Source organism: Macaca mulatta, chromosome 1, assembly GCF_049350105.2.
Source record: "Macaca mulatta isolate MMU2019108-1 chromosome 1, T2T-MMU8v2.0, whole genome shotgun sequence".
Taxonomy (NCBI): Eukaryota; Metazoa; Chordata; class Mammalia; order Primates; family Cercopithecidae; genus Macaca; species Macaca mulatta.
The window spans coordinates 224,807,295-224,831,434 of record NC_133406.1 but is presented as its reverse complement, the minus strand read 5'-3'; the positions used below and the strand labels follow the sequence as shown (position 1 = coordinate 224,831,434).

Below are 24,140 nucleotides of genomic sequence, written 5' to 3'. Positions count from 1 at the left end.
AAAGGAACAAATCTTCCTTACAGAAGAATTCCAAATAATTGGCCCAAGTTTATCCGCCCCCGCCAACTTGAATGTGGGCTCAAATTGCTACCAAAGAACAGAGTTTGAAAAGGGGGCTGGGCATGGTGGCTCATCTCAAACTCATGGGAAGCTGAGGGGAGTAGATCACTTGAGCCCAGGAGATCAAGACCAGCCCGGGCAACACAGTGAGACCCTGTCTCTATAAAAAATAAAAATAAAAATAAAATAGTTGGCCAGGCACAGTGGCTTATGCCTGAAATCCCAACACTTTGCTTTTTTGTTTGTTTATTTTGGTTTGCTTTTTGAGACAGAGTCTCACTATGTCACCCAGGCTGACACAGGTGATCCGCCTGTCTCGACCTCTCAAAGTGCTGGGATTACAGGCATGAGCCACCACACCTGGCCAATCACAGCACTTTGGGAGGCTGAGGAGGGTGAATTGTTTGAGACCAGGAGTTCAAGACCAGCCTGGGCAACATAACAAGACCTCTTCTCTACAAAAAATAAAAATTAAAAAAATTGGCTCCCACGTGTAATCCCATCACTTTGGAGGCCAAGGCGGGCAGATCACTTGAGCCCAGGAGTTCAAGATGAGCCTGGAGAACATGGCAAAACCCCATCTCTACAAAAAAAAAAAAATTTAACCAGGCGTGGTGACATGTGCCTCTGGTCCCGGCTACTCAGGAGGCTGAGGTGGGAGGATGGCTTGAGGCTGGGAGGCAGAGGTTGTAATGAGCCATGATTGTACCACTGCACTCCAGCCTAGGCAATAGAGCCAGACTGTCCCAAAAAGAAAGTTAAAGAAAGAGAGAAAAAGAGGGAGGAAAGGAGGGAGGAAAGGAAGAAAGAGAGAAAGAGAAGAAAAGAAAAGAAAGAAGAAAGGAAGAAAGAGAAAGAAACAAAAGAAAGAGAAGGAAGGAAGGAAGGAAGGAAAGAGAGAGAGAGAGGGAGAAAAAGAAAGAAAGAAAGAAAGAAAGAAAGAAAGAAAGAAAGAAAGAAAGAAAGAAAGAAAGAAAGAAAGAAAGAAAGAGAGAGAAAGAGAGAAAGAGAGAAAGAGAAAGAAAGAAAGAGAAAGAGAGAGAGAAAGAGGCCAGGCACGGTGGCTCACGCCTATAATCCCAGCACTTTGGGAGGCCGAGGTGGGCAGATCACGAGTCCAGGAGATCGAGACCATCCTGGTTAACACAGTGAAACCCCGTCTCTACTAAAAATACAAAAAATAGCCAGGCGTGGTGGCGGGCGCCTGTAGTCCCAGCTACTCAGGAGGCTGAGGCAGGAGAACAGCATGAACCTGGGAGGCAGAGCTTGCAGTGAGCCAAGATCACACCACGGCACTCCAGCCTGGGCCCCAGAGCAGACACCACCTTCACCAAGTCATCAAGGCTAGCATTGCCAGAGACGAGTCACGTGGACATCACGTGCCTCCTGGCATCACGTGATGAGAAACGCACTTTATTTACCTCTGTGGTATTCTTTCCCCAAACCCATAACTCCTGGCTAGTCATGAGAAAAACATCAGATAAACCCAAATTGAGGGATAGTCCACAGACCAGAACTTCTGAAATTGTCAAGGTCATGAAAACCAAGGAAACATTGAGAAACTGTCACAGACCAGAGAAGACTAAGACACGGCAACTAAATGCAATGTGGGATCCTGGATTGGATCCTGGAACAGAAAAGGACATTAGTGGGAAAACTGGTGAAATCCGAATCAAGTCTGGAGTTCAGTTAATAGCAGTGTACCAGTGTTGGTTTCTTAGTTTTGACTACTGTACCGTAGTCACGTAAGACGCTAACAATGGGGGAAGCTGTAAAAGGGGTGGATGGAACTTTCTGTACCATTGTTGCAACTGTTCTATAAACCTAAGAGTATTCCAAAACAAAAAGTTCATTTTTTTAAAATCACATGAGATATAGATGTCAGAAGCAGAATTCAAATTCAAGGCTGGAGGCCAGGCGTGGTGGCTAACACCTGTAATCCCAGCACTTTGGGAGGCCGAGGTGGGTGGATCACCTGAGGTCAGGAGTTCTAAACCAGCTTGGCTAACATAGTGAAACCCCGTCTTTACTAAAAATACAAAAATTAGGCAGGTACGGTGGCACACGCCTGTAATCCCAGCTACTCGGGAGGCTGAGGCAGGAGAATCACTTGAACCTGGGAAGCAGGGGTTGCAGTGAGCCGAGACTGCACCACTGAACTCCAGCCTAGGTGACAGAGCAAGACTCCATCTCAAAAAAAAAAAAAAAACTTCAAGGCTGGGCATGGTGGCTCACACCTGTTTTCCCAGCACTTTGGGAGGCTGAGGCAGGAGGATCACTTGAGCCCATGAGTTTGAGACCAGCCTGGGCAACACATGGCAAAACTTCATCTAAAAAAAAAAAAAGTTTTTAATTAGCTGGACAGGGTGGTGTGCACCTGTAGTTCCCATTACTCAGGAGGCTGAAGCGGGAGGATTGCTTGAGCCTGGGAGGCTGCAGTGAGCCATGATCACACTACTTACTGCACTCCAGTCTGGGTGACAGAGCAAGACTCTATCTTAAAAAAAAAAAAAAATTCCAATGTGTCTGCTTCCTAAGCCCACATGCTCCTCCGTCCCTATACTACACCATGATAGAAAGTCATTCCCAGAGACTTCCTCATGAATCTGAGCTTCTCCCCACCTGTCCCACGTTTGCCCTCTGGATCACCCTGACTCACCTGTTTTCTTTGCCCCATGACCTCCTTCGGAGGGTTGAAGGACGCTCCCATCCCCACAGGTGTTCACATCTCCAAGGTCATTATTCCCAGGCCCTTCCACTCTCTTGGGTGATGTAATAAACACTGGCCTCTCCAGCACCCGCCCCTCCTTTGCAGCAGCCACCAAGTTCCACTTGGGAATCCATGGGATTCCAGGGAAGACAACTCCCCAGCCTGGCTCCAGGGATAAGAGCACAGGACTTGGGCTAGGCTCATATGCACCGCCATGATCAGCCCAGAGGTAGCCATGTGAGCCAAGCTGATCCAATCAGAGAGACTCCCAGGACTCTGGGAAGCCTGAGACAAGGACAATTCTCTTATTCCATGTTTGGTGTGAATGAAGAAGCCCCTGGAAGCCTTAGGATAAAGCCAACACCAAGGACAGCAGAGTAGAAAAATGGAAAGATCTCGGTCCTCAGTGACATCACTGAGCCACTGGATCAAGCCTTGCCTGAAGCCTGCATTGGCTCTATACTTCTCAGTGATAAGAACTGTGGGAGGGGCTGGGCATAGTGGTTCATGCCTGTAATCCCAGAACTTTGGGAGGCCAAGGCAGGAGGATCACTTGAGGCCAGGAGTTCGAGACCAGCCTGGCCAAGATGGTGAAACCCCATATCTACTAAAAATATAAAAATTAGCCGGGCATGGTGGTAGACACCTGTAATTCCAGCTACTCAGGTAGCTGAGGCAGGAGAATCACTTGAACCAGGAGGCGGAGGTTGCAGTGAGCCAAGATTGCACCACTACACTCCAGGTTGGGCTGAAAAATGGCCCCCAAAAGATATCCATGCCCTAGTCCTTGGAACTTGTGAATGTTACCTCATATGACCAAAAAAAAGTGGGGAAGGGTGGGGGAGGGTGGGGGACGGTGGGCAGAGGGTTTTTGCAGATGTGATTTAAATTAAGGATTATGAGATGGGAAGATTATCTGGGTGGGCCTGAAAATGCAATCACTTGTTTATCAGAGGGAGGCAGAGGGAAATTTGGTATAGACACACAGAGAAGGCAATGTGACCACAGAGGCAGAGATCAGAGTGATACGGTTGCAAGTCAAGGAACGCTGCAGCCACCAGCAGCGGGAAGAGGCGAGGAACCACTCTCCCTGACAGCCCAGGGGGAGCACAGCCCCTGGGTGCGGGCCCAGTGCTGCTGATTTTGGACTCAGCCTCCAGAACCGTGACAGAAGAAAATATTGTTGCTTTAAGTCACTCAGTTTATAGTAATTCTGTTATAGAAGCCACAGGAAACAAATAAAGAACTAATCAAATCTCTTTGTTTAAGCCTATTTGTATCTGACATTTTGTTACTTGCAGCCGAAAGCAGCCTAGCTGATACACAATCGTCCCCCTGTCCCCTGGTCACCCTCTTACAGCTCAGAGGTGAACTCTAGAGACATGCAAAGCCCTAGTTGGGAGCCAGCCAGAGACTCTCCTGGTCTTTAGCTGGGAAAACAGGACTGTGGGGGTGGGGCAGCATCAGATGGATCACAGACTCCAAGCAAAGGCATGATAGGAGTTTATTTACAGACAAGACACAGCAACCAGGCACCGACTCGGGCTCTGGCCAGGGGAGGTGGTAGACAAGATGCCAGATATATCTAAATATATATTTAGGTCCCAGCACCACCAGCACCAGAACATTCCCCAGCCAGGTCCCTGCCAGAAGGACCAAGAGTCAGGCAGGATTGAGGGCACAGAAAGTAGAGGGCCCCAGTCCTTGCCAGATATCAGTGATCAACTGTTATGGTCCCCACGTCAGAGGAAGAAACTGCCGTTGGCCTTGAAGTGTGGACACTGAGGAGCAGGAGGACAGAGATACCCTCTGGAGGTGCCCCCATTCCTGTGCCCACCCTGTGCCCTCAATGCCAAGGCCACAGAAGTGAAGTGCCAGCAGGAGCAGCTTGGGGCATGGAGACACTACAGGCCCCTCCAGAACCATCCGGGAACCAGGCATGGAGGTGCTGTCCCAGGCCATGGCTGCCCCTCACACAGGGGCCTCCCCCAGTTTGCTGGTGGCACTCGTGACTCGCTTATTCTCCCGGAGGTTTCGGAGGCGGGCGCTGAGGCTGCTGATCTCTTCCACGTAGGCCTGGGGCACCCACCCCTTCTCACCATCTGCCAGGCGGACCCCTTCCAGCCAGCCTAGGGACACACAGGCCAAGAACAACAGCATCAAAGGGGCACCAGGGCCAGGCCTGGAAGGGAACACCTCAGCCCTGATGCAAGCTTTGTTTGCACCCTTGGGGCCAAGGTGACATCATCTCAGCATCTCTCAGCTCCAGGAAGGACCCTGTCTCGAGCTGTCTTGTAGATGAACTTCTGACCTGTTTTTCCTGACATCCTCTGTAAGGGTATTTCCCACTCTCCCCCATCACTCTCAATCCTATATCTTTACAAGCAGGAAGTTCCTCTTCTTGTCTAACCTGATTCCCACATGCTGTGGCAGATCAACACTTGCAGAGTCTTTCTGTGTGATATCTTAATCATCTAGCCACCTCCTGCCCACCTGAGCCCCATCAGGGAGACTTTCCCAGGAGGCCCCCTCACCGTCACTGGTCCAGGTCCTCACTGCCAGGATGTCAGTCTTCTCCAAGGTCAGCTCATCTGGCTGCAGTGCCTTGTATGTTCTAACACACTGAACCTGGGGGTGATCTGACAGCCCAAGGGAGGCTCAGGGAGTCCCAAGGGTAGGATGGCAGGGAAAGGAGCATGAGTAGGGCAGGGAGGGGCAGTAGGAGGAAGTAAGGGGGTGGGAAGGTGGCCATTGAGGCTTCTATTCCTCTGCTACTCCCATGCCACAGGCCCACATCCAAGCAGGCGTACCCTCTGCCCACCCTGGCCTGTCTCCTCTCCTACCCTAAATACAAGTGCGGGATGAATCCGTTCCCTCCCAGCTTCGGTTTCTGCCTCTATACCAACGGCTGTCCCCTCCCCAGCTCAAGCCAATACGTTGCTTTTGTCCTTCAGACTCCAACGTCCAACTGCCCCCAGCCACCTCACACAAAACAGTAACGGCCCTGCAGTATGCCCCTAACATCGCTGTGGTGCTCCCTTTGGCCCATCCTTCCCAACTGGGATTAAGCTGCATCACTCCCCTGTTTAAAGCCCTCCAGGGCTTCCCAATCCTCTTAGAATAAAATCCAAACTCCTCCCGAGGCCCTACAAGGCCCTTCATGGTCTGGCATCACCCCCTGCTAGCCTCATCTTCTCCCCTCCACTTTCCCTCCCTACTCGCTCACAAAGCTCCAGTCACACCAGCCTCCCTGCTGTTCCTCACTCTAAGCTCCCTCCTTCCCCAGGTTCTTCGCACTGGCTCTTCCTTCTGCCAGATACTCTTCCCCAGATCATTCCGTGACAACCTCTCCTCATCCTTCAGGGGCCAAATGTTCATTCCCAGGGACCTCCCCTGACCACCTGGGAGCTTACCCCAGCCAGGTGGGACTCCTCGCTCAAGCCAGAGCGTCTACCCCCTTCCTGGTCCTCAGCTCTTTTCATTAGAGCAGGTGGGCTGGTAGCATCCAAAGCCCCAGACCGGGGGGCCAGACCTGGCTTGAATCCCAGTTCTGCCACTTACTGGCTGTGTGACCAATTTACTTCACCTTCTGAGCCTCAGTTTTCTCAGATATGAAAAATGTCGCCGGGCGCGGTGGCTCACGCCTGTAATCTCAGCACTTTGAGAGGCTGAGGTGGGCGGATCACGAGGTCAGGAGATCGAGACCATCCTGGCCAACATGGGGAAACCCCGTCTCTACTAAAAATACAAAAAATTAGCCGGGCTTGGTGGCGGATGCCTGTAGTCCCAGCTGCTCGGAGGCTGAGGCAGGAGAATGGCGTGAATCTGGGAGGTGGAGCTTGCAATGAGCCGAGATCGTGCCACTGCACTCCAGCCTGGGCGACAGAGAGAGACTCCGTCTCAAAAAAAAAAAAAAAAAAAAAAAAAAGAAAAATGTCTACCTGGTAGGGTTGCCATGAGGATTAAATTAGATTTAATGAAAATACAAAGCCCCCAGCCCTGGGCCTGGCCTATGGCGGCGCTCAGTGGGCATGAGTGCCCTTTCTTTCCCTTTACTACCTAAAGCTCAGCCCTAACTCCTCTGCTCAAAAGCCTCCAATAAGGCCGGGCGCAATGGCTCACACCTGTAATCCCAGCACTTTGGGAGGCTGAGGCAGTTCAAGACCAGCCATGGTCAACATGGCAAAACTCTGCCTCTACTAAAAATACAAAAATTAGCTAGGCGCAGTGGCAGGCACCTGTAATCCCAGCTACTTGGGAGGCTGAGGCAGGAGAATTGTTCGAACTTGGGAGGAGGAGGTTGCAGTGAGCTGAGATTGTGCCATTACACTCCAGCCTGGACGACAGGGTGAGACTGTCTCAAAAAAGCATAGCCGGGTGTGGTGGCAAGTGCCTGTAATCTCAGCTACTCAGGAGGCTCAGGCATAAGAATCGCTTGAACCCGGGAGGCGGAGGTTGCAATGAGCCGAGATTGCGCCACTGCACTCCAGCCTGGGGTACAGAGTAAAACTGTGTCTCCAAAAAAAAAAAAAAAAAAAAAAAGGCCTCCAATAAGCCAGGCACGATGGCTCATGCTGTAATCCCAGCACTTTGGGAGGCTGAAGGGAAAGGATTGCTTGAGTCCAGGAGTTTGAGGCCAGCCTGGGCAGCATAGCAAGAGCCTGTCTCTACAAAAAATAAAAATAAAGGTGTGGTATCCAGGTGTGGTAGTGCATACCTGTGGTCCCAACTACTCAAAAGGCTGAGGCAGGAGGATCACTTGAGCCCAGGAGGTTGAGACTACAGTGATCCATTATCGCACCACCGAACTCCGGCCTGGGCAACAGAGCAAGACCCTGTCTCAAATAAACCTAAACAAACCTTCAATAGCTTCCTAGGGCCACTATAGGGAGGCTCTCTATGATTAGGTCGCACCCTGGCTTACCAGCCACCCCCAAAGGAGAAACCTTTATTCCAACTGAGCAGACCCCTCAGCTGCCACCACTACCCCCACCACCCCTCATACCCTGGCTCCGGCTGCTTCTTGTCCTGTTTGCAACTGATGCAAAGATGGAGGCAGACCCGGGCTCTGGTCTCAGCCCCGCTACTTACTGGCTGGGTGAACTTACACAAGTCCGTTTATCTCTGAACCTCTCTTCTAACTCGTAAAACAGGGGTGAAATGGGAAGCTATGAAGGCTTTGTGATCTCCAGGATGCTGCCTGTGGACATAAAGTCCACCTGTGCTCTGTAAGTTCTGCCCAGCCTTCAAGGTTCCTCAAAGCTACCCCTGACTGCCCCAGAAGTTGATCTCTCTCCCCATAGCCCTGTGGGCAACACAGCACCCAGGATGGGAGGGGAGGACGGCGGGCGAGGGTCCGGCCCAGGGATGTAAGCAGCAGGGATGAGCTACCTTCCCCCTCACTGATGACCTCCTTGTCCTCCTGGGGGCTGGAGGGGCACAAGGCTGAGATCCATCGCTGCTTCTCACTTCTAGGGAAGGGGGAGGCTCAATTGTCACAACATGCAAAGTGCAGTTGCCCAGGGCAGGGTGCCGAAACCAAGGCTCGGGGAGCCAGACATGATGTCCAGGCCCAGGACCCAAGTCATGTCTGCCCCACCCCAGGCCCACCCCACAACCCTGTTCCCAAGCCTGTGCCCCACCCAGCTCTGAGCATAACAGGCCCAGAACCCCTGGATGCCAGCCCTACCCCCATCCTGCCTAATGCCACAGTCCTGAAGCCAGAGATAGCAGGGTGTGGAGGTTTCCATCCAAGAGACGCCCAGAGGCTGAGGAGGAGGTGGCAGCCCCCCAACACCACCTGTGGGGCACGCGCTCCTGCTCTGGCCTCCAGCCCTGCCCTCTGCCCCTGTGTCCTGCCCAAGCCAGGGAAGAGATGAGCACTTGGGGAGGAACAAGGCCAGGATGTCCCAGGGGTGCCCGTCATGGGGAGGAAGAGCTTCCTCTCTCCCCGTACCCAGGCCCACTCACTCCGTCCGGGCCCTCAGCAGGAACTGGTGCTTCATGTGCTGCCCGTGGAGGAGCTGGAGGAGGAACACGTGGCCAGGGATGCCCTGCAGCTTCAGGCTCAGGTCCCGCACCTGCAGCTCAGCCATCTTGGCATGGACGAAAACGGCAAACTTCCCTAGCCTGGAGGACCGAGGGAGGGGAGGTCAGCCTGGCCTGGGCCCTGGCTCCAGGCACCCAGCCTCGGGATCAGGTGGGGTCTGACCGGAAGCGGGGAGAAAGGGTTGCCTGCCCTGCCAGCGTTCTCACAGGGTCCTGCTTCTCGACAGGGCGCTGCTTTCCTAGCAGCTGGCAAAGTCCCCACAAGGAACCAAGAGCTTCTTCCCTGCTGGCTTGCTGGGGGAGGCTGGAGGTGATGGAGACCAGTCCCTGAGGCCCAAACACGCTTTCAACCTTTCTCTCTCTTTTTTTTTTTTGTTTGTTATTTGGTGTTTTGTTTTGTTTTGTTTCGTTTTGTTTTAAGGCAGAGTCTCGCTCTGTCGCCCAGGCTGGAGTGCAGTGGCATGATCTTGGCTCACTGCAACCTCCGCCTCCCAGGTTCAAGCGATTCACGACCTCTCTCTGAACCTGTCTCCCAAGCGTCTGTTCCAAAGAGCCAACTGGACAGCTCGCCTGCGGAGTGTCTCTCTTCCAGTATGTGAGCCCCATGAAGGCTGAGCCTCATCTCTTTGCCACTGTATCTCAGTGTCTAATACTGCCTGACTCACAATTTGGGATCAGTAAGTACTTGTAGGCAGGATGGGTGGAGGGGGTTCCATGGATGTCAACTCATTCAACAAAACTCGGCATCAAAATAATAAATAAATAAATAAAAGAACTCAGCTTCTCCCACTCCAAGCCAGATCCCCTTTACTGTTCTCCATTCCAGTGAAAGACACCACCAGTTTGCCCAAAAGGAAACTCAGACGTCACGCTCACCTCTTCCCTTTCCATCCCCCCTACACCCACCTGGTAGCTATGTCCTGTCTTTCCTCCTTAATGTCCCTTGAATCCACGTCTCCTGAAGCACCCTGCCACTTCTGGAGCATCTACCCTCTCCTGAGCAATGCAGGACCCTCTGCCTCTCCCCTTCCAGTTCATCCTCCAAATTGGCCAGGAGCAATATATCATCCCTCTGCCTAACTCTCCACGCTCCTGGCTGCCTCAGAAAAAATCCAGCCTCTCTACCATGACCTTCAACATCCCAACTTCCCCCTGCTGCCCTTCTCCTTTACAAATCCAGCCACATGAGGCTTCATCATTCCCCAAACACACATGCTGCTCGTCTACACTACCACGACTCTGCTGTACTCCTCCACTCAAACTACCTTTCTACCTGGAAAATCCTACTCATCTTTCAAAACCCAGCTCAAATGTCCCATCCTCTATGAAGCTTTACTGATTCTCACCCCACACCAGGAACTACCGCAGTACACCCTTCCATCAAAACCCTGATGATCTGGTTATCAGGATGGATTTTCACTGGTCTGAGAGCTCCTGTGAGCAGAGAACAAGTCTCATTCATATTTATGTCCCTAGCACTGGCCTGCTACAGAACAGAGATTCAGTGACTCTTTACTAAATGAACAAACAAATCAGGAATGAATTCTTCTTATAGCATAACATGTCCATCCTTTTTTTTTTTTTAAGAGATGGGGTCTCACTATGTTGCCCAGGCTAGTCTTGAACTCCTGGACTCAAGTGATTCTCCTACCTTGGCCTCCCAAAGTGCTGGGATTACAGGTGTGAGCCACCATCCCACATGTCCATCCTTCATCCCATTCACCTTATCCAGGTAGTCTTCTACCTCACTCCTCACTTATAATCACAGTTAATACTGAGGGAGCGTTCACTGTGAGTGAGGCACGGTGCTGCCATCAGACAGAGCTGGCATCCTCCTGGCTCCCCCACCTACTAGCTCCATGATCTGAGAGTAACAGAGAAGCCTATTTCCCAGGGAGGGATTTGGAGGATTAAAGGGAATAGTCCACATAGCATGCCTCGCACAGAGTAGGTACTGAGTAAAAGTTGGCTTCTGGCGTAGCTGTGACTCAGGGCAGAGTTGAGACTCCAGGGTTATGCTCTTAGTCTCTGCTCTAACTGGCTGAAGCTCACAGCAGCTCCAAGTCCTCGGCATATAGTCTAGACCTTGATTCTCCCTTCTGGAACACGGACTTGTCTCACATCTCTGCCTTTGCTTCAGGAGCCTCCAAGTCTCAGGGTGCCCTGGCAGCACCACCTGGCACAGGCAGGGGCTCCCAGGCCCAGGGATGGACTGGTCATAAGCCCAGTGGTAGGGAGGAAGAGAGCCTGGCTCCAGTTTACCTACCCACCCCCGACTGCCCCAACTCACTCCTTCCGCCGAGAGAGCAGCAAGCAGTCATTGAAGAGGTGGAGGTAGACTGCCTTGCTGGACAGCTTCAGCTTGGCAGGGGGTGCTGCAGGCAGTGGTGCCAGCTCTACTAACTCCCCATGCCGAACCAGCCAGCGGGCCTGAGAGATCAGCGGGAAAATCTAGAGGGATGGAGAAGGATGGGTCAGGCCCAGGGGCACCAGGCAGAGAGCACAGGATAGCAGAGGGGAGGGTGTGGGCAGCGATGAACTGGCCTGAAGCCCCTAGGGCAAGGAAGAAACAAGAGCTGCCCCTTGGAGTGCCCATCCCGCTGGCGGCAGACACACACCTTGCCCTCAAAGTGGATCTTCTTGCTCAGGTGGATGAGTTCCTCTGTCCTCTTCATGGACTGCACGCTAGCATTGCACTCCTGCACCAGCTGGGGGAGCCGTGGGGAGGTCACCTGCAGCCCCTCAGCCCTGGCTCCCAGAGCCCAGCCTCAGACTCTTGCCTGGGGACCGGAGACTCTGACAGCTGGGGGCTGTTTTAGAGACACGCTGGGGGCCCAGGGGGGCCCCAGGAGCCAAGCAGCCCCTGCCCTGCCCAGCTCACCTCCTTGAGCGCGTTGAAGGCCTTGGTGGCCATGTCTTCATCTTCAGAGCCCTGTGCTGTCCGCTTCAGGATGTTCTGGAAGGTGGGATCAGCACAATGAGGCAGGCCTCATACTCTCCTGGGACCCGGCCCGCCCACCCAGCCCTCACTGCAGCCTGTCCCCTCGAGGTACCTCCACCAACATCTTGAGGCGGGTGATCCTCTGGAAGGGCAGGATGAGGAAGGAGGTAAGGGGCAGACGCTGGCACACGGGAGACTCCTCCAGGCGAGCCAGGATGCCAGGGAACCTGGGGTTCTCCAAGCTGGAAAATGGGAAGGGCTCTGGAATCACAGGTAGGCCTGAACTCCTGGGATCCACAACCCTGGCCATCCACGGGGCCTTTAGGGACCTTCTCAGCACATCCTTACTGCCCCTTGGGGTTGCATCTCACCTTATCCTGGTCACAGAGACCCTTTCAGGGACCCCTTCCCTCCCAGAGTCACCTTGCATCACTCAGTCCTCAGTGCCTACACCTGCCTGAGACTCCCTCCACGCCCCCGCCCCTTTCAGAGCCCCCAGCCCTACAGCAGGCGCTGGTAGGTGCGCTCCTGGTAGGCCTGGTTGGTGACATAGGGCAGGTAGACTCTGCGGAAGGCCGGGCAGTGGTCCAACACCACGTCGCACACGCTGAAGCGCAGCACATCTGCCTCCAGCCGCTGCTCCAGGTCCTGTAGGAACCTGAGGAGTCAGAGCCAGGATGGAGACCCCAGATCTGGAAGCCGGCCAACCACAGGCTCGGTCCCCACCCTGGGCCAGGCCAGAGCACTTCTTCACCTCTCGCTGGTGCTCTTGACCTCGGGCAGTTTGGAAAACAGCCACTGCTTGTCCTGCGCCCCTAGACACTCGCTCAGCTCTGCAGAGCCTAAGAAGTGGCCCACAGCCACCGATAGGCTGTGGATGTAGGAGGCCTCGGACGTGATCAGCTCAAACTTGGCCTGAGGGAGGGCGCACACGGGGTCGAAAGGGCCGGGCCGGTTCACCTCGGAGGCCCTGGCCTCGCATCCCCGGACCCCAGGCCGCCACACCTCGCGTCCTCGCCCCTTCTCCAGCCCCACTCCTAATCTGGCGCCGGGCAGGCCCAGCGACCCACCTCCCGCCACGAGCAATTGTGAAAACCCCGCTTGCCCTAGATCCCGCCCCTCCCCTTAGCCCAGTCCCGACGCGTTCTTCCCCGAGCCCGCCTACCCCCAGGTCCCGCCCCTGATTCTGTCCCCGCCTTGTTCCGCGCCCACCAGGCTTTTGCACTCCCAATGGCTCCGCCCCTCATCCGGCCCTGTCCTATCCTAGGCTTCGTCCCGCTGGCTCCGCCCTCTGCCCGCAGCCAAGCCTGGCTCCCCTAGCCTCCCGCTCCGCGGCTTGCTGTCCTCGCTTCCAGAGGGCCTCGTGTAGTCAGGTCCTAGAGCCAAGCTTCCGCGCGGACAGTCGGCGCCAGCACTCCCGTTTGTGTGTCCCCCTCCCTCTATGGCCCGGTTCCCGCTAAGTACCCGGACCATGTACTCCCCGGCCCGCCCCGCCGGGTCCCCGCGCGCGCCCACCTCCTGCAGCTTGCAGTCCCGCAGGCTCAGCGTGGCCAGGACGCCGCTGCCGCGTACGTCGGGGATATCCTGCCACAGCGAGAAGGTGGAGCCTCGCGCCGAGCGTTGCGCCCGGAAGGAACTGCTGGGGGAGAGGTTGGCGCGCGGCGGCCCCGGCCCCTCCTCTGCGCCCTCGGCCTCGTCCCCCGGGCCCTCCTCCTCGCGCTGCTGCCGCCGCAGTTCGCGGGCGCTGGCCACGTCGCTGTATTCCTGATAGAGGACGGCTGGGGAAAGACGGGCGGGCAAGACCGTGGGTTCCCTCAAGAGCCCGCGTCACTTAACCTTTGCTGCGGTTCGGATATCTGGACATAGTGAATTCATTCATTCATTCATTCATTCCATAAACAAATTGAGCACCTACTGCGTGCTAGATACCGATAGTTCCATTCTCCGTTTCTCACTTGATCCCTACCTCTCAACTCTCTAAACCCCCTTTTCCCCGTTTCCACACCGCAGCCCCTTCCTCCGTTACCTCCTCCCAGGGATCCCCTCCCACGTACAGTTAAGGAGGAATCGAGACTGGCGCCGCTCGTTGGTACTCCTGGACCCCAAAGGCGGCTCTTCCTGCGTGTCTAGCCTAGGAAAGAGAGAGCGTCACGGCCCTTCTTCGCCTGCACCCTGTCTCGGACCCAAGCCCAAACAGGAGGTGGTACCTGGGCTCGGACCAATCGCCATGGCCCTCTCGTGAGTCACCAGGGGCTGGCCGCGACACCCGGTCCCTACACCCGGTCCCGACACCCGGTCCCGTCTCTACACTTCGAGACGATGCTTTCCCTGCAGAGGGCAAGAACTGAGGGTGGGGGATCCAGAGAGTGGGCCTGGGGCCTGGGCCCCGGCCCGGGCACCCTGACGGCCTCAGGCGGCCGGTGAGTGGGCATCCCCCACCCCCACCCGGCATCTAGCTGCCCTCAGGGCCCATGGGAGGAGCTGGTACCTTCCCGGGCTGCTCCGGTGCCTGACCCAGAGATGGGTGCCCGGGCTGCTGAATTCCGCCCCAGGCGCAGAGAAGAGTGCAGCCGGGTCATCAGCTCCGAAGCCGAGAGGCGCCTCCGCTCAGGACCCTCGAGACTCACTCGGGTGGATCCAGTCAGCTCCAGTGGCCTGGGCTCCTCTGTGCTCTGGGCCTGCTCTTGCACTACCTGGCCAGGCTCTAGGAAGACAGTGTGGGCCTCGGGGCAGCCGGGGACCTCTTCACGCTGGTACACCCGCATCTTGCGCCCTAGGGTTGGGGGGCAAGCTGTGAGAGCACGGGCTGGGGTCTCCCCCAGCCTGGCCCTGAGCACCTGGGGAGGTTCAGGCGCCATGCCCAAAGGAAGGGCCTGTGTTTCTGCTAGCGTCTGGTCCCCAGAGCCCTGGGGGTCCACGAGAGGGGTAAGGAAAGCACAGGGCCTGACTGCAGTAGGCAGAGGGACCAGGCAATGGTGACTCACTCACTGCATAACCTTGGACAAGTCACTTGCCTTCCCTGAGTCCCGCTAGTTTCCTTATCACTAATCTACCACTTGTCCTGACCTTTGGGGGAACCTTGGGACATAAAGGTTAAGGAGCTGCCCAGCCCCTCCCCCATCCCTCCCACTGTGGCACCCACACCTGCCTCCCCAAGGGTGACTCACAGGCAGACTTCTTTTCTGAGCCGTGGCTGGCCCGGCGCTGTGGCTGTGTGTGCTGGGGACTCCAGGTTCCCTCCAGAGCTGGGGGCTGGGCACCAGGACAGTGTGGCCAGCTGCCAGCCCTGCTGGGCCTCATCCCCCCGCTGGTTATCTCTGTATCTGAGCTTCCTGGGGATGATGGCCATAGCAACCCTTGGAGAGGGGCAGGGGTCCCCAGGGACCAGCGGCTGCCAGGAGCCCGAAGCTCCTCGGGGGCAACAGGGAAAAGGTCCAGACAGACTGGGCTCGGGGGCTTCAGGGTGGGCAGCTCTGCAAAGGACAGACTCTCCTGCTGGCACACTGCTACAGGGCAGCGGGCAGTGCCAGGTGGCCCAGTAAGGTGGGGCTGGAGGGTAGCAGGTGGCCCACAGTCCATTCCTCTTTTGCTCTGCCACCACCTGGCCCTGCAAAAGAGAAGATATCAGATCTAGACAGAGGACAGCAGGGCTGGCCAGTAAGCTACCACCCCTGGAGGCCTGGACAAACCCCTGTGTACACTCATGTGCACACATCTCCACAAACGCACTCACATGTCTAATTATATAGAAATAGCTGATACTTGCTTGGCATTGCCTGAATGATAGACTGGGTACTTTACACATATTATTTAATCCTCACAACAACCCTGTGAGTTGATGCTCTTATTATCCCCATTTTATAGGTGAGGAAAGTGAGGCACAGAGAGGTTATTTGGTAAATAGTGGAGCCAGGATTCTAACCTGGCCATTCTAGCTTTCAAATCGGTGATTTTAACCACCTTGTACCTTCTCTAACACATACCGACCTGTCACCAGACATGCAAATACATACATCGTCACAAATCCATGTCCCAGCATATACATCCACACTACATTTTCTCCCTAGTATAGAATGACATGTGCACTTTCATAGATACAAACATTTCAAACTCAGGCTCACACAGTCACAGACACACACATTTTTACACAACCATATACATGAACAAACAATTCCTCACAAACACACTGACCCATCCGATATTTACACAGGCACCCAAGATTTCTCATCCTCCTGTTCCCTTCACACGCACACCCCAGGATGCAGACACACACCAGCCCACAGGTCCTTGCTTTGATATTTCTCCCCCCATCCCCCCGACCTTTGCCCAGAGTTGCGGCTTTCAGCGCTGAGTGGTGCTCACACCCATGCCAAGTTGGCTGGGAGGGTCATGGACTGGCAGGCGGGCCATCACCCAGATCAGGCAGGGGCCCTCCTGAAGTTCAGGGAGGTGCCCCAACCCCCCCGGTTTGGAGTGAAAGAAGGGCTGTTCCCCACCCCAGCTTCCAGCCCCTGGGTAGGCCAGGCTGGATGGGTCCTTTCTGGGTAGGAAGTTATCCCCGGGGAGCCAGCCCTTCGATCGGGGCAGACCTGATGATCTGAGAGGCTCAAGCCCCGGCAGCTCTTGCCCTGTGGCCTTCTGCCAGCCTCCCTCCTGCAGCCCCTCACCTCTCCGGGCCCAGGCCCGCTGCTGATGCTGTTTGGCTGTTCCGGCAGGGGAAGCCCTCTCTCTGCCCAGCTGGCTGGGGGAGATCCCACCCAGACAAAGAGTTTGATTCATCAAACCCTGTGGTGAGGCAAGCAGGGAGGGAGGGAGGGAGCAGGCAGCGGGCTGGGCGGGGGCCTACCCTAGCCTGGCCTCGCTGTGGGCAGGCCGGGCAGCCAGGACCCCCCAGAGGCCCCCTCAGGCCAAAGGGGCAGTGCCCAGCCTGGCAGGACCAGGAGAGCCAGGAGATGAAGACTGAGAGAGACCTAGAGAAACAGAGACCACTTAGCCAGTAACTCAGAAACCAAGACCCCAAGACATTCAAAAACAGAAAAACCACAGCTGAGACATTCAGGGACCCAGAGATGGAGACAGAGACACTGACAATTTCAGGCCAACCAGATCCTCAGAGACACAGATGAAGCCCGGAAAACCCAGGGAGACAGATGGACAAACATTTCATGCCCATGGGCTGCCAGTCTAGTGGGAGAGCCAAAAACGAAAACATTTACAATCCAGGTTGGCAAGAGCCAAGCCAGAGGAACCATCAGAGGAGGGTGCTGGGCTCAACTCAACCTGGGTATTCCAGGAAGACTTCCTGGAGGAGGTAATAGGTAACTGCTCCCTGGCTGAAATACCTAGTGCACTTTGAGAGAAAGCCTTGGCCTGAGCAGTGACAGTGTCAGTCACTGTTGGAGACAGGGAGGGAGAAGAGGACCCAGTGAAAGATAGCTGGGTCTGTGGCAGGCCCCAGTCTCTCTGCACAGCTTCTCAACTGCTTCCTCCCGCTCCCTTCACCCCGCTGCCTGGGAGGGTGGGAAGAAGAGGACTGGCTGCTCCAAAGGGACCGTCTCTATAGTGGCCACTCTGGCTTGTACTGTCAGCCTCTGTCCCTCTAGCCTGAAGAGTGCCCATCTGAGCAAATCTCCCTGAGACTGTCTCCTTATCTGACAAACAGGATAGTATTTTTATTACCATCAGTCTTTCTCTAGACAGAATGCGGCTCAGGCCTTCACACAGATGGGGAAGATGAAGGAGCGAGGCTGAGACACACATTACATTGTAGGAGTGTGTGGAAGGAGGCCCCTGCCCGCAGACAGGTCTCTTTCTCTGCAGGAATCAGGAGTCCTCGACACAGAAGTCCTGCTTGCTTCTGGGGGCACACATGTGCAGGCATGTACACATGCCCCCTGCCCCCTGGTATGCTGGGAGATTCTAGTACTTGGGTTCTGGAAGCCCCTGGAGGGCAGGGAGGGACCCTCTCTCCCATCATTCGCAGGGATAAGTCAAAACATTGAGGCTTTGCAGCAGGGGTACCGCCAGTTAAGACCGCAGAGGAGAAGGCTAGGTGAATGTGGGGAGGGGACATAGAAGTCTTCCCGGGGAGATGAAGCTGGAGGCGGGTCCCTAGCGGGGAAGTCAGGAGTGTGTCAGCCTCCACCTATGCTCAGGACAAGGGGTAATAAGAATGACCCATCTAGCCGGGATGCCAGCCCTGTGGCCCTCCAGGGGTTTGGCCCACCCAACCTCAATGCTGGGGAGCTAAGAGGGACAAGCTGTGTTCATATTGTGTGTAGCGCATCTCTGTTAAAAAAAAAACAAAAACAAAAACCTCAGAAAGAGAACTGGCCCCAGACAGCAGAGACATTACCTTCCTGAGGCACAATCACAGGATAGAGACTCTAGTGTCTACTAGGCCAGGGCCATTCTGGAGCCCAAAGAGAATAACCCCCGCCCAAGCTTCTAGGCCCAGTGTTGACACTGACCAGCTGTGTGGCTTTAGGCAAGTCATAGCCCGTCCCTTGGCCTCAGTATTCCCATCTGTAAAGTGGCTCCTAAGAGACCGCACCACCACCCAATGCCCTCTCTGAGAAACATGTCTCATCATAAATATATCTGAGCCAAGAAGGATGGGCAGGGGCCGAGGAAAGTACCCTTGGTGGGCGCTGCTAATTGCAGAGGGCAATGGGCCCATTTAGCAAGGCTGCCAGAGAGTCCCTGGACACTACCATGGTCAGAAAAAGCGTTTCTGGCCTCCTGTACCTAGCTTTTCCCTGCCCCCTCCCGGGTGCCCCTTGCCCTGCTGCCCAGAAGAGTGGAGACCTTGCCAGGGCCTCTCTGCCCTTTAAGGAATAAAGCCAAGTGGGAAGTCATGGCTGGAAAGGGGAACCAGGCCAAGTGGTTCACAGAGCCCCAGAAGGCCATAGTGGGTCAGGGCCAGGATCAGAGACCAGGCAGGCAGCACAAAGGGCTCACTCAGCGGGGAAAACTGGCGGGAAGAGAATGGGAGTGCTGGCACCCAGGTGGGGCCCTACCTCAGCCAGGGAGCTCCGTCCTGCTGCCAGCACAGTCCAGGGCTCCAGGACACCCTGGGGGCTCTGGGGCTGCAGCCAAGTCCTCAGGGGGCGATGTCAGCATGTCAGCATGGCCCCAGAGCCGAGCAAGGCAAGCTCCTGGGTATTGTGTGGGGCAGGGAGGGGGAGGTGAAGGAGGAGGGAACCTTGCAGAGAGAGGCAGGCGGCTGTCTCAACGTGCCTGCTCCCCGCCCCCCTTCCCCAGAACCGGTTTGGCTAGTCTGGGGTACAAGAGGGGGGCTGGAACAATGGGAGTCCTATGCCCAAGTGAAGCTCTAAAGGACCCTACACCCAGGTCCTCAAGATGGGGGAGGCACTGCTTCTGCTCCTAGGAGACAGGTCACCACTCTTCTGGAGCTTCCCAAACATGGGCGTGTTCAGGGGACTTCTTGGAGCTGGGGAGCATCCTGGGAGCTTCTCAGAGAGCCTCCCAAGCCTTGGACTCCTTAGGGACCCTGAGAACCCTGATGACCTTCTCTGATCCTATTACTGCATCTATCAAATGGGAACACTCATCCCTATGGTTGGGAGACAGAAATCAATCCTGAAAGTTGGTGATGTGACATCTGGCATCATCCTGGACAGCCTCTCCTCATCTAGTACAGCCACTCCTTGCAAATGGTGACATCTGGCATCATCCTGGACAGCCTCTCCTCATCTAGTACAGCCACTCCTTGCAAATGGCCCATCCTTTCCCACTGGCTGGAATGACCTGCCCCACCATCTCCAGTGGCCACCTCCACCATGAGGCCTTCCCAGACTATACCAATTGAGCCCTCAATAAACCAAATCAAATAGCCAAGTCAAACCGCCTCCAGTAAGAAGGGCATGCTGTATGCCCAGCATGCAATCTTCCCAACCCTGTGGAAGGGGAAGCTGCATTTTCCCCTAATATTACCTGCCATCTGTTTGAGCTTCCAGCAATTGCCAGGCACTTAATATTAATGTGCAGATGTGTACACATACTAATACTCATGGGGCGAACTTATTGTTCACCTACTAAGTGCCAGGCACTGTCCTGAGCACTTCACATGTATCTACTCATTTAATCTCCACCATGACCCTGTCAGGTAGATACTGTTACTGCTACCACTTAGGTGAGTACAGTTGTCCCTTGGTACCCAGAATCTGTGGGGAATTGTTTCTAGAACCCTCCCATACCAAAATCCATGGCTGCTCAAGTCCCTTATATAAAATGTCGTAGTGTTTGCTAAAACCTTTGTACATCCTCCAGTAAAATTTATTTATTTATTTATTTATTTATTTATTTATTTATTTTTGAGATGCAGTCTCGCTCTGTCACCCAGGCGTGGTGGTGCAAGTGGCGGGATCTCAGCTCACCGCAACCTTTGCCTCCCAGGTTCAAGCAATTCTTCTGCCTCAGCCTCCCCAGTCACTGGGATTACAGGTGCATGCCACCACATCCTACTACTTTTTTTTTATTTCTAGTCAAGACAAGGTTTCACCGTGTTGGCCAGGCTGGGTTTGAACTCCTGATCTTAAATGATCCACCCACCTCAACTTCCCGAAGTGCTGGAATTACAGACGTGAGCCACCGTATCCCGTCTATTTTATGTATTTATTGTCAAAAAAAAAAATGTACTCAAGTGAGAGGGTCTCACTCTGTCATCCACGCTGGAGTGCAGTGGTGCAATTACAGGGCTCACTTGCAGGCTCGTCAACCTCCTGGGCTTGGGTAATTCGCCCACCTAAGCCTCCTGAGTAACTGGGACCGCTGCCGTGCACCACCACACCTGACTAATTTTTGTATTTTTTGTAGAGATGGGATCTCACCAGGTTGTCCAGCCTGGTCTCAAACTCCTAGGCTCAGGCGATCCACCAGCCTTGGCCTCCCAAATTACTGGGATTACAGACGTGAGCCACCATGCCTGGCCCTCCAGTACAGTTTAAATCAATTCTATATTACTTATAACACCTTAATACAGTGCAAATGCTATGTAAATAGTTGTTATCCTGTGATGTTTTTTATTTGCATTATTTTTGTCGTCGTTATTTTTTGTTTTTATTTTCATTTTCCATGCATGGTTGGTTGAATCCAAGGATGCAGAACCTGAGGATATGGGGGGCTAGCTGTTTAAAAGGCTTGTACAAGTTAAGTCATGAGCATTATCCCTTTGAAATCTCTCATCAGTTCTATGAAGTCCCTATTTTACAGATGACATTGAGGTTCAAGAGATAAAATAACTTGCCCAGGGTCACACAGCTAATAAGGGGCGGGACTAGTATTGAAACCCAGGTCTGGCCGGGCACGGTGGCTCACGCCTGTAATCCCAGCACTTTAGGAGGCCGAAGTGGGTGGATCCCCTGATGTCAGGAGTTCTAGACCAGCCTGGCCAACACGGTGAAACCTGTCTCAACTAAAAATACAAAAATAGTCCGGGCGCATTGGCTCACGCCTGTAATCCCAGCACTTTGGGAGGCCAAGGCCAGCGGATCACAAGGTCAGGAGTTTGAGACCAGCCTGGCCAACATGGTGAAACTCTGTCTCTACTAAAAATACAAAAATTGACTGAGCGTGGTGGCGCACACCTGTAATCCCAGCTACTTGGAAGATTGAGGCAGGAGAATCGCTTGAACCCGGGAGGCAGGGAGGCAGAGGCTGCAGTGAGTTGAGGTCACACCACTGCACTCCGGCCTGGGTGACAGAGCAAGACTCCGTCTAAAAAAAAAAGAAAAGAAACCCAGGTCTGTCTGACCACACCACCAACCTGAGTCCTTCACCACTGCCTGGTACTGCCTCACCAGGCTTTTAGGAGGGTCTCGTGGTGAAAAGTGTGTGAAAGTCTAATAGGGGGTGTCTCGGCTAACTGAACTCTTATTGATCTTATTATTCATACACTACGGGCTTGGAATACACAGCAGAGGTTTCATGGCCCGTGCCCTAGTCCCCCAAAGTATTTTATTTATTTATTTATTTATTTATTTATTTATTTATTTTTGAGACAGGGTTTTGCTCTTGTTGCCCAGGCTGGAGTGCAATGGCGCTATCTTGGCTCACCGTAAACTCCGCCTCCCAGGTTCAAGTGATTCTCCTGCCTCAGCCTCCCGAGTAGCTGGGATTATAGGCATGCGCCACCACCCCTGGCCAGTTTTGTATTTTTAGTAGAGATGGGGTTTCTCCATGTTGGTTTAGCTGGTCTCGAACTCCTGACCTCAGATGATCCACCCACCTCGGCCTCCCAAAGTGCTGGGATTACAGGCGTGAGCCACCGCGCCCGGCCCCAAAGTATTTTCCTTAGCTGCCAACCGATGGCCATTAAGTTCAGAGTGATTAGGGTTCCCCTGCTCCCCCATGTTCACTTCGACTCCCTAGAGCATTGCCACATAGTGAGTAGACACTGCACCGTGTGGGTGGGGACCAGGTGGCCGTGGAGAGGTGGCAGGCTGGGGCAGAGACAGGTTTATTGTCGGCATTGTACAGAGGCCAGGAGGCAAGGAACACGGAAGGGTAGCAATGCAAGTCTGGAGGTCTCCAGGGAACTCCAATCCTCAGGCCTTGAGACACTGCCCAGATGCGTAACTGGAAGCCAGAGGACCCCAATAGGAGGAGCATCCTGGGGAACCTAGGGTCCCGGAAGGGCAGCCCTGCCTCACTCGCCCCTGCGTCCTGGACTTTGGGGACGGCGGACATAGAGCACAGCTTGGTCAGGTTGAGCAGGCTGGCGCTCCAGAGAACAGCCCCCAACCCCAGTTTGCGGATAAAGTAGAAAAGGCGGCGTGGCGGGGGCGGAGCTTAATGATGGGCGGGAACAGGCGGAAACTACAGGGAGTCCAGCCAGTCCCTCCAATGGGCGAGGCCAAATAATGGGGCGTGGCTAGAGAGAGCAGAACTTGAGAAGGCTGAGCTAAGGCTTGAGGGCAGGCCAAGGGGCGTGGTCATTATGGTCATTATGGTGTGGGTGGGGCCGGGGTCAGCCTGCCTTGCTGACTGAAGGCAGCGCCTCCCCGTTGTCTGCCACCGCCTGCTTGGCCAGGTAGCCCTCGCGCGTTATCTTGGTAGCCAGGGCTGGCACATCGGGCACGAGCCGGGCGTTGGGGCACTAGAAGAAGAACACTACATGCTGGGGAGAAGGGGGCCAAAAAGAGAGAATGATTGCCTTAGCGATCTTAACTCATGGAGCACTTACCCTGCGCCAAACCCTAATCTGAAGGTTTTCCGGATATTAATTAATTTAATCCTCACAACAACTCTATGAGCTGGGGGTAACTTCTACTCCACAAGTGAAGAAACGAAGCAGAAAGGGGTTGTCATTTGCCCAAAGACACAGAGCTATGATTCGAACCCTTAACAGTAAGGAACCCCGTCAGGGGCAGGGCTTGTAAAAGAGCAAAACTGGTGAGCGAGTGCTTCCTCTCCTTTCTCCTTTCTCTTGCCAAGAAATAATGTTATTATTATTTGTGATATTAATTCATTGAGCACAACATGCCAGACACAGTGCAAATGCTTGACACCGAACCTTCATAACGACCCTATAAAGTAGATCCTATTATATAATATATCCCCATTTCCAGCCGGTTGGCGGCAGAGCCTGAACTTGGAACCAAGTCTGTCCAAGACAGATGGCTGAGCCTACCTCGAAGGCGATAATGAAGCCCAGATGCACGGCAGAAGCTTCTAGTAGAAGAGGGCTTGGTTCACCCCCGCGTCGCGAAAGGCCTTGTATCTGGGTTGCGGGGTCTGGAAAGGCTCTCGGATCTTGATTCCGAACCCTGCATTTCCTCCCCTCCTCCTCCCTAGAATCTGGCCCTGCCCGTTCAGCCAGTACCCTAGCCGGCTCCGCGCATCTGTCCGGGGCAGACTCAACTCACTGCACCCCAGCCAGGCCCCGCCCCACCCGTCCACAGTTTCGGCTCCTGGCTTCCCAGGCCCCGCCCCTCCCTGCTCAGCACCCGCCCCTCTCAGACAGGCCCCGCCCACCAAGACTCAGCACCCGCCCCTCCCAGGCCGGCCTCCCTCACCAAGGCTCCCCGCCGTGCTTCCTAGACAGGCCTTGCCACTCCCGCCTCAGCTTCCCGCCCACCAAGGCTCAGCGCCCCGCCTCTCCTACCTCAGCGTCACGCCCCTCACAGGAAGGCCACGCCCACCAAGGCTCAGGGCTCCGCCCCTCCCGCCGCGCCCCTCCTCCCCAGCCTGAAGGGTCTAACACCTGCAGAGTGTGTTTGCTCCGGGACAGGTAGGCAGGGAGCGCGGGTGCCGGCGTGAAATTCACAAAGCCGTGCACCTGAGTGTGGTGTTCGTACTGGTACTGGAAATGCGGCAGGAAGTCCGAGGTGAAGGCGGGACGAAAGTCTGCAGAGCCAG

The 24,140-nt window shown here is 54.7% G+C and overlaps 1 protein-coding gene across 4 annotated transcripts; it reads right to left on the bottom strand.

The window, feature by feature from the left end:
• Positions 1-4,257: 4,257 nt before the first annotated feature.
• On the bottom strand, positions 4,258-23,730 carry ARHGEF19 (Rho guanine nucleotide exchange factor 19). Of its 4 annotated transcripts, none has more exons than XM_077972820.1 (16): positions 23,413-23,730; positions 14,927-15,366; positions 14,248-14,532; positions 13,967-14,087; positions 13,814-13,890; positions 13,275-13,537; positions 12,514-12,674; positions 12,265-12,417; positions 11,872-12,001; positions 11,700-11,774; positions 11,437-11,526; positions 11,109-11,269; positions 8,741-8,899; positions 8,162-8,241; positions 5,305-5,409; positions 4,258-4,899 (listed from the first exon to the last, which is right to left on the bottom strand). In XM_077972820.1, exons 2-16 carry the CDS (start codon positions 15,336-15,338, stop codon positions 4,742-4,744), a joined length of 2,430 nt encoding a protein of 809 aa, XP_077828946.1. In that variant the 5' UTR covers positions 15,339-15,366; positions 23,413-23,730; the 3' UTR covers positions 4,258-4,741. The 4 variants fall into 4 exon arrangements, with proteins under 4 accessions (XP_077828946.1, XP_014976199.3, XP_077828959.1 ...); XM_015120713.3 differs by lacking the exon at positions 23,413-23,730 and adding an exon at positions 18,779-19,007; XM_077972833.1 differs by lacking the exon at positions 23,413-23,730 and adding an exon at positions 16,427-16,865.
• Positions 23,731-24,140: the final 410 nt, after the last annotated feature.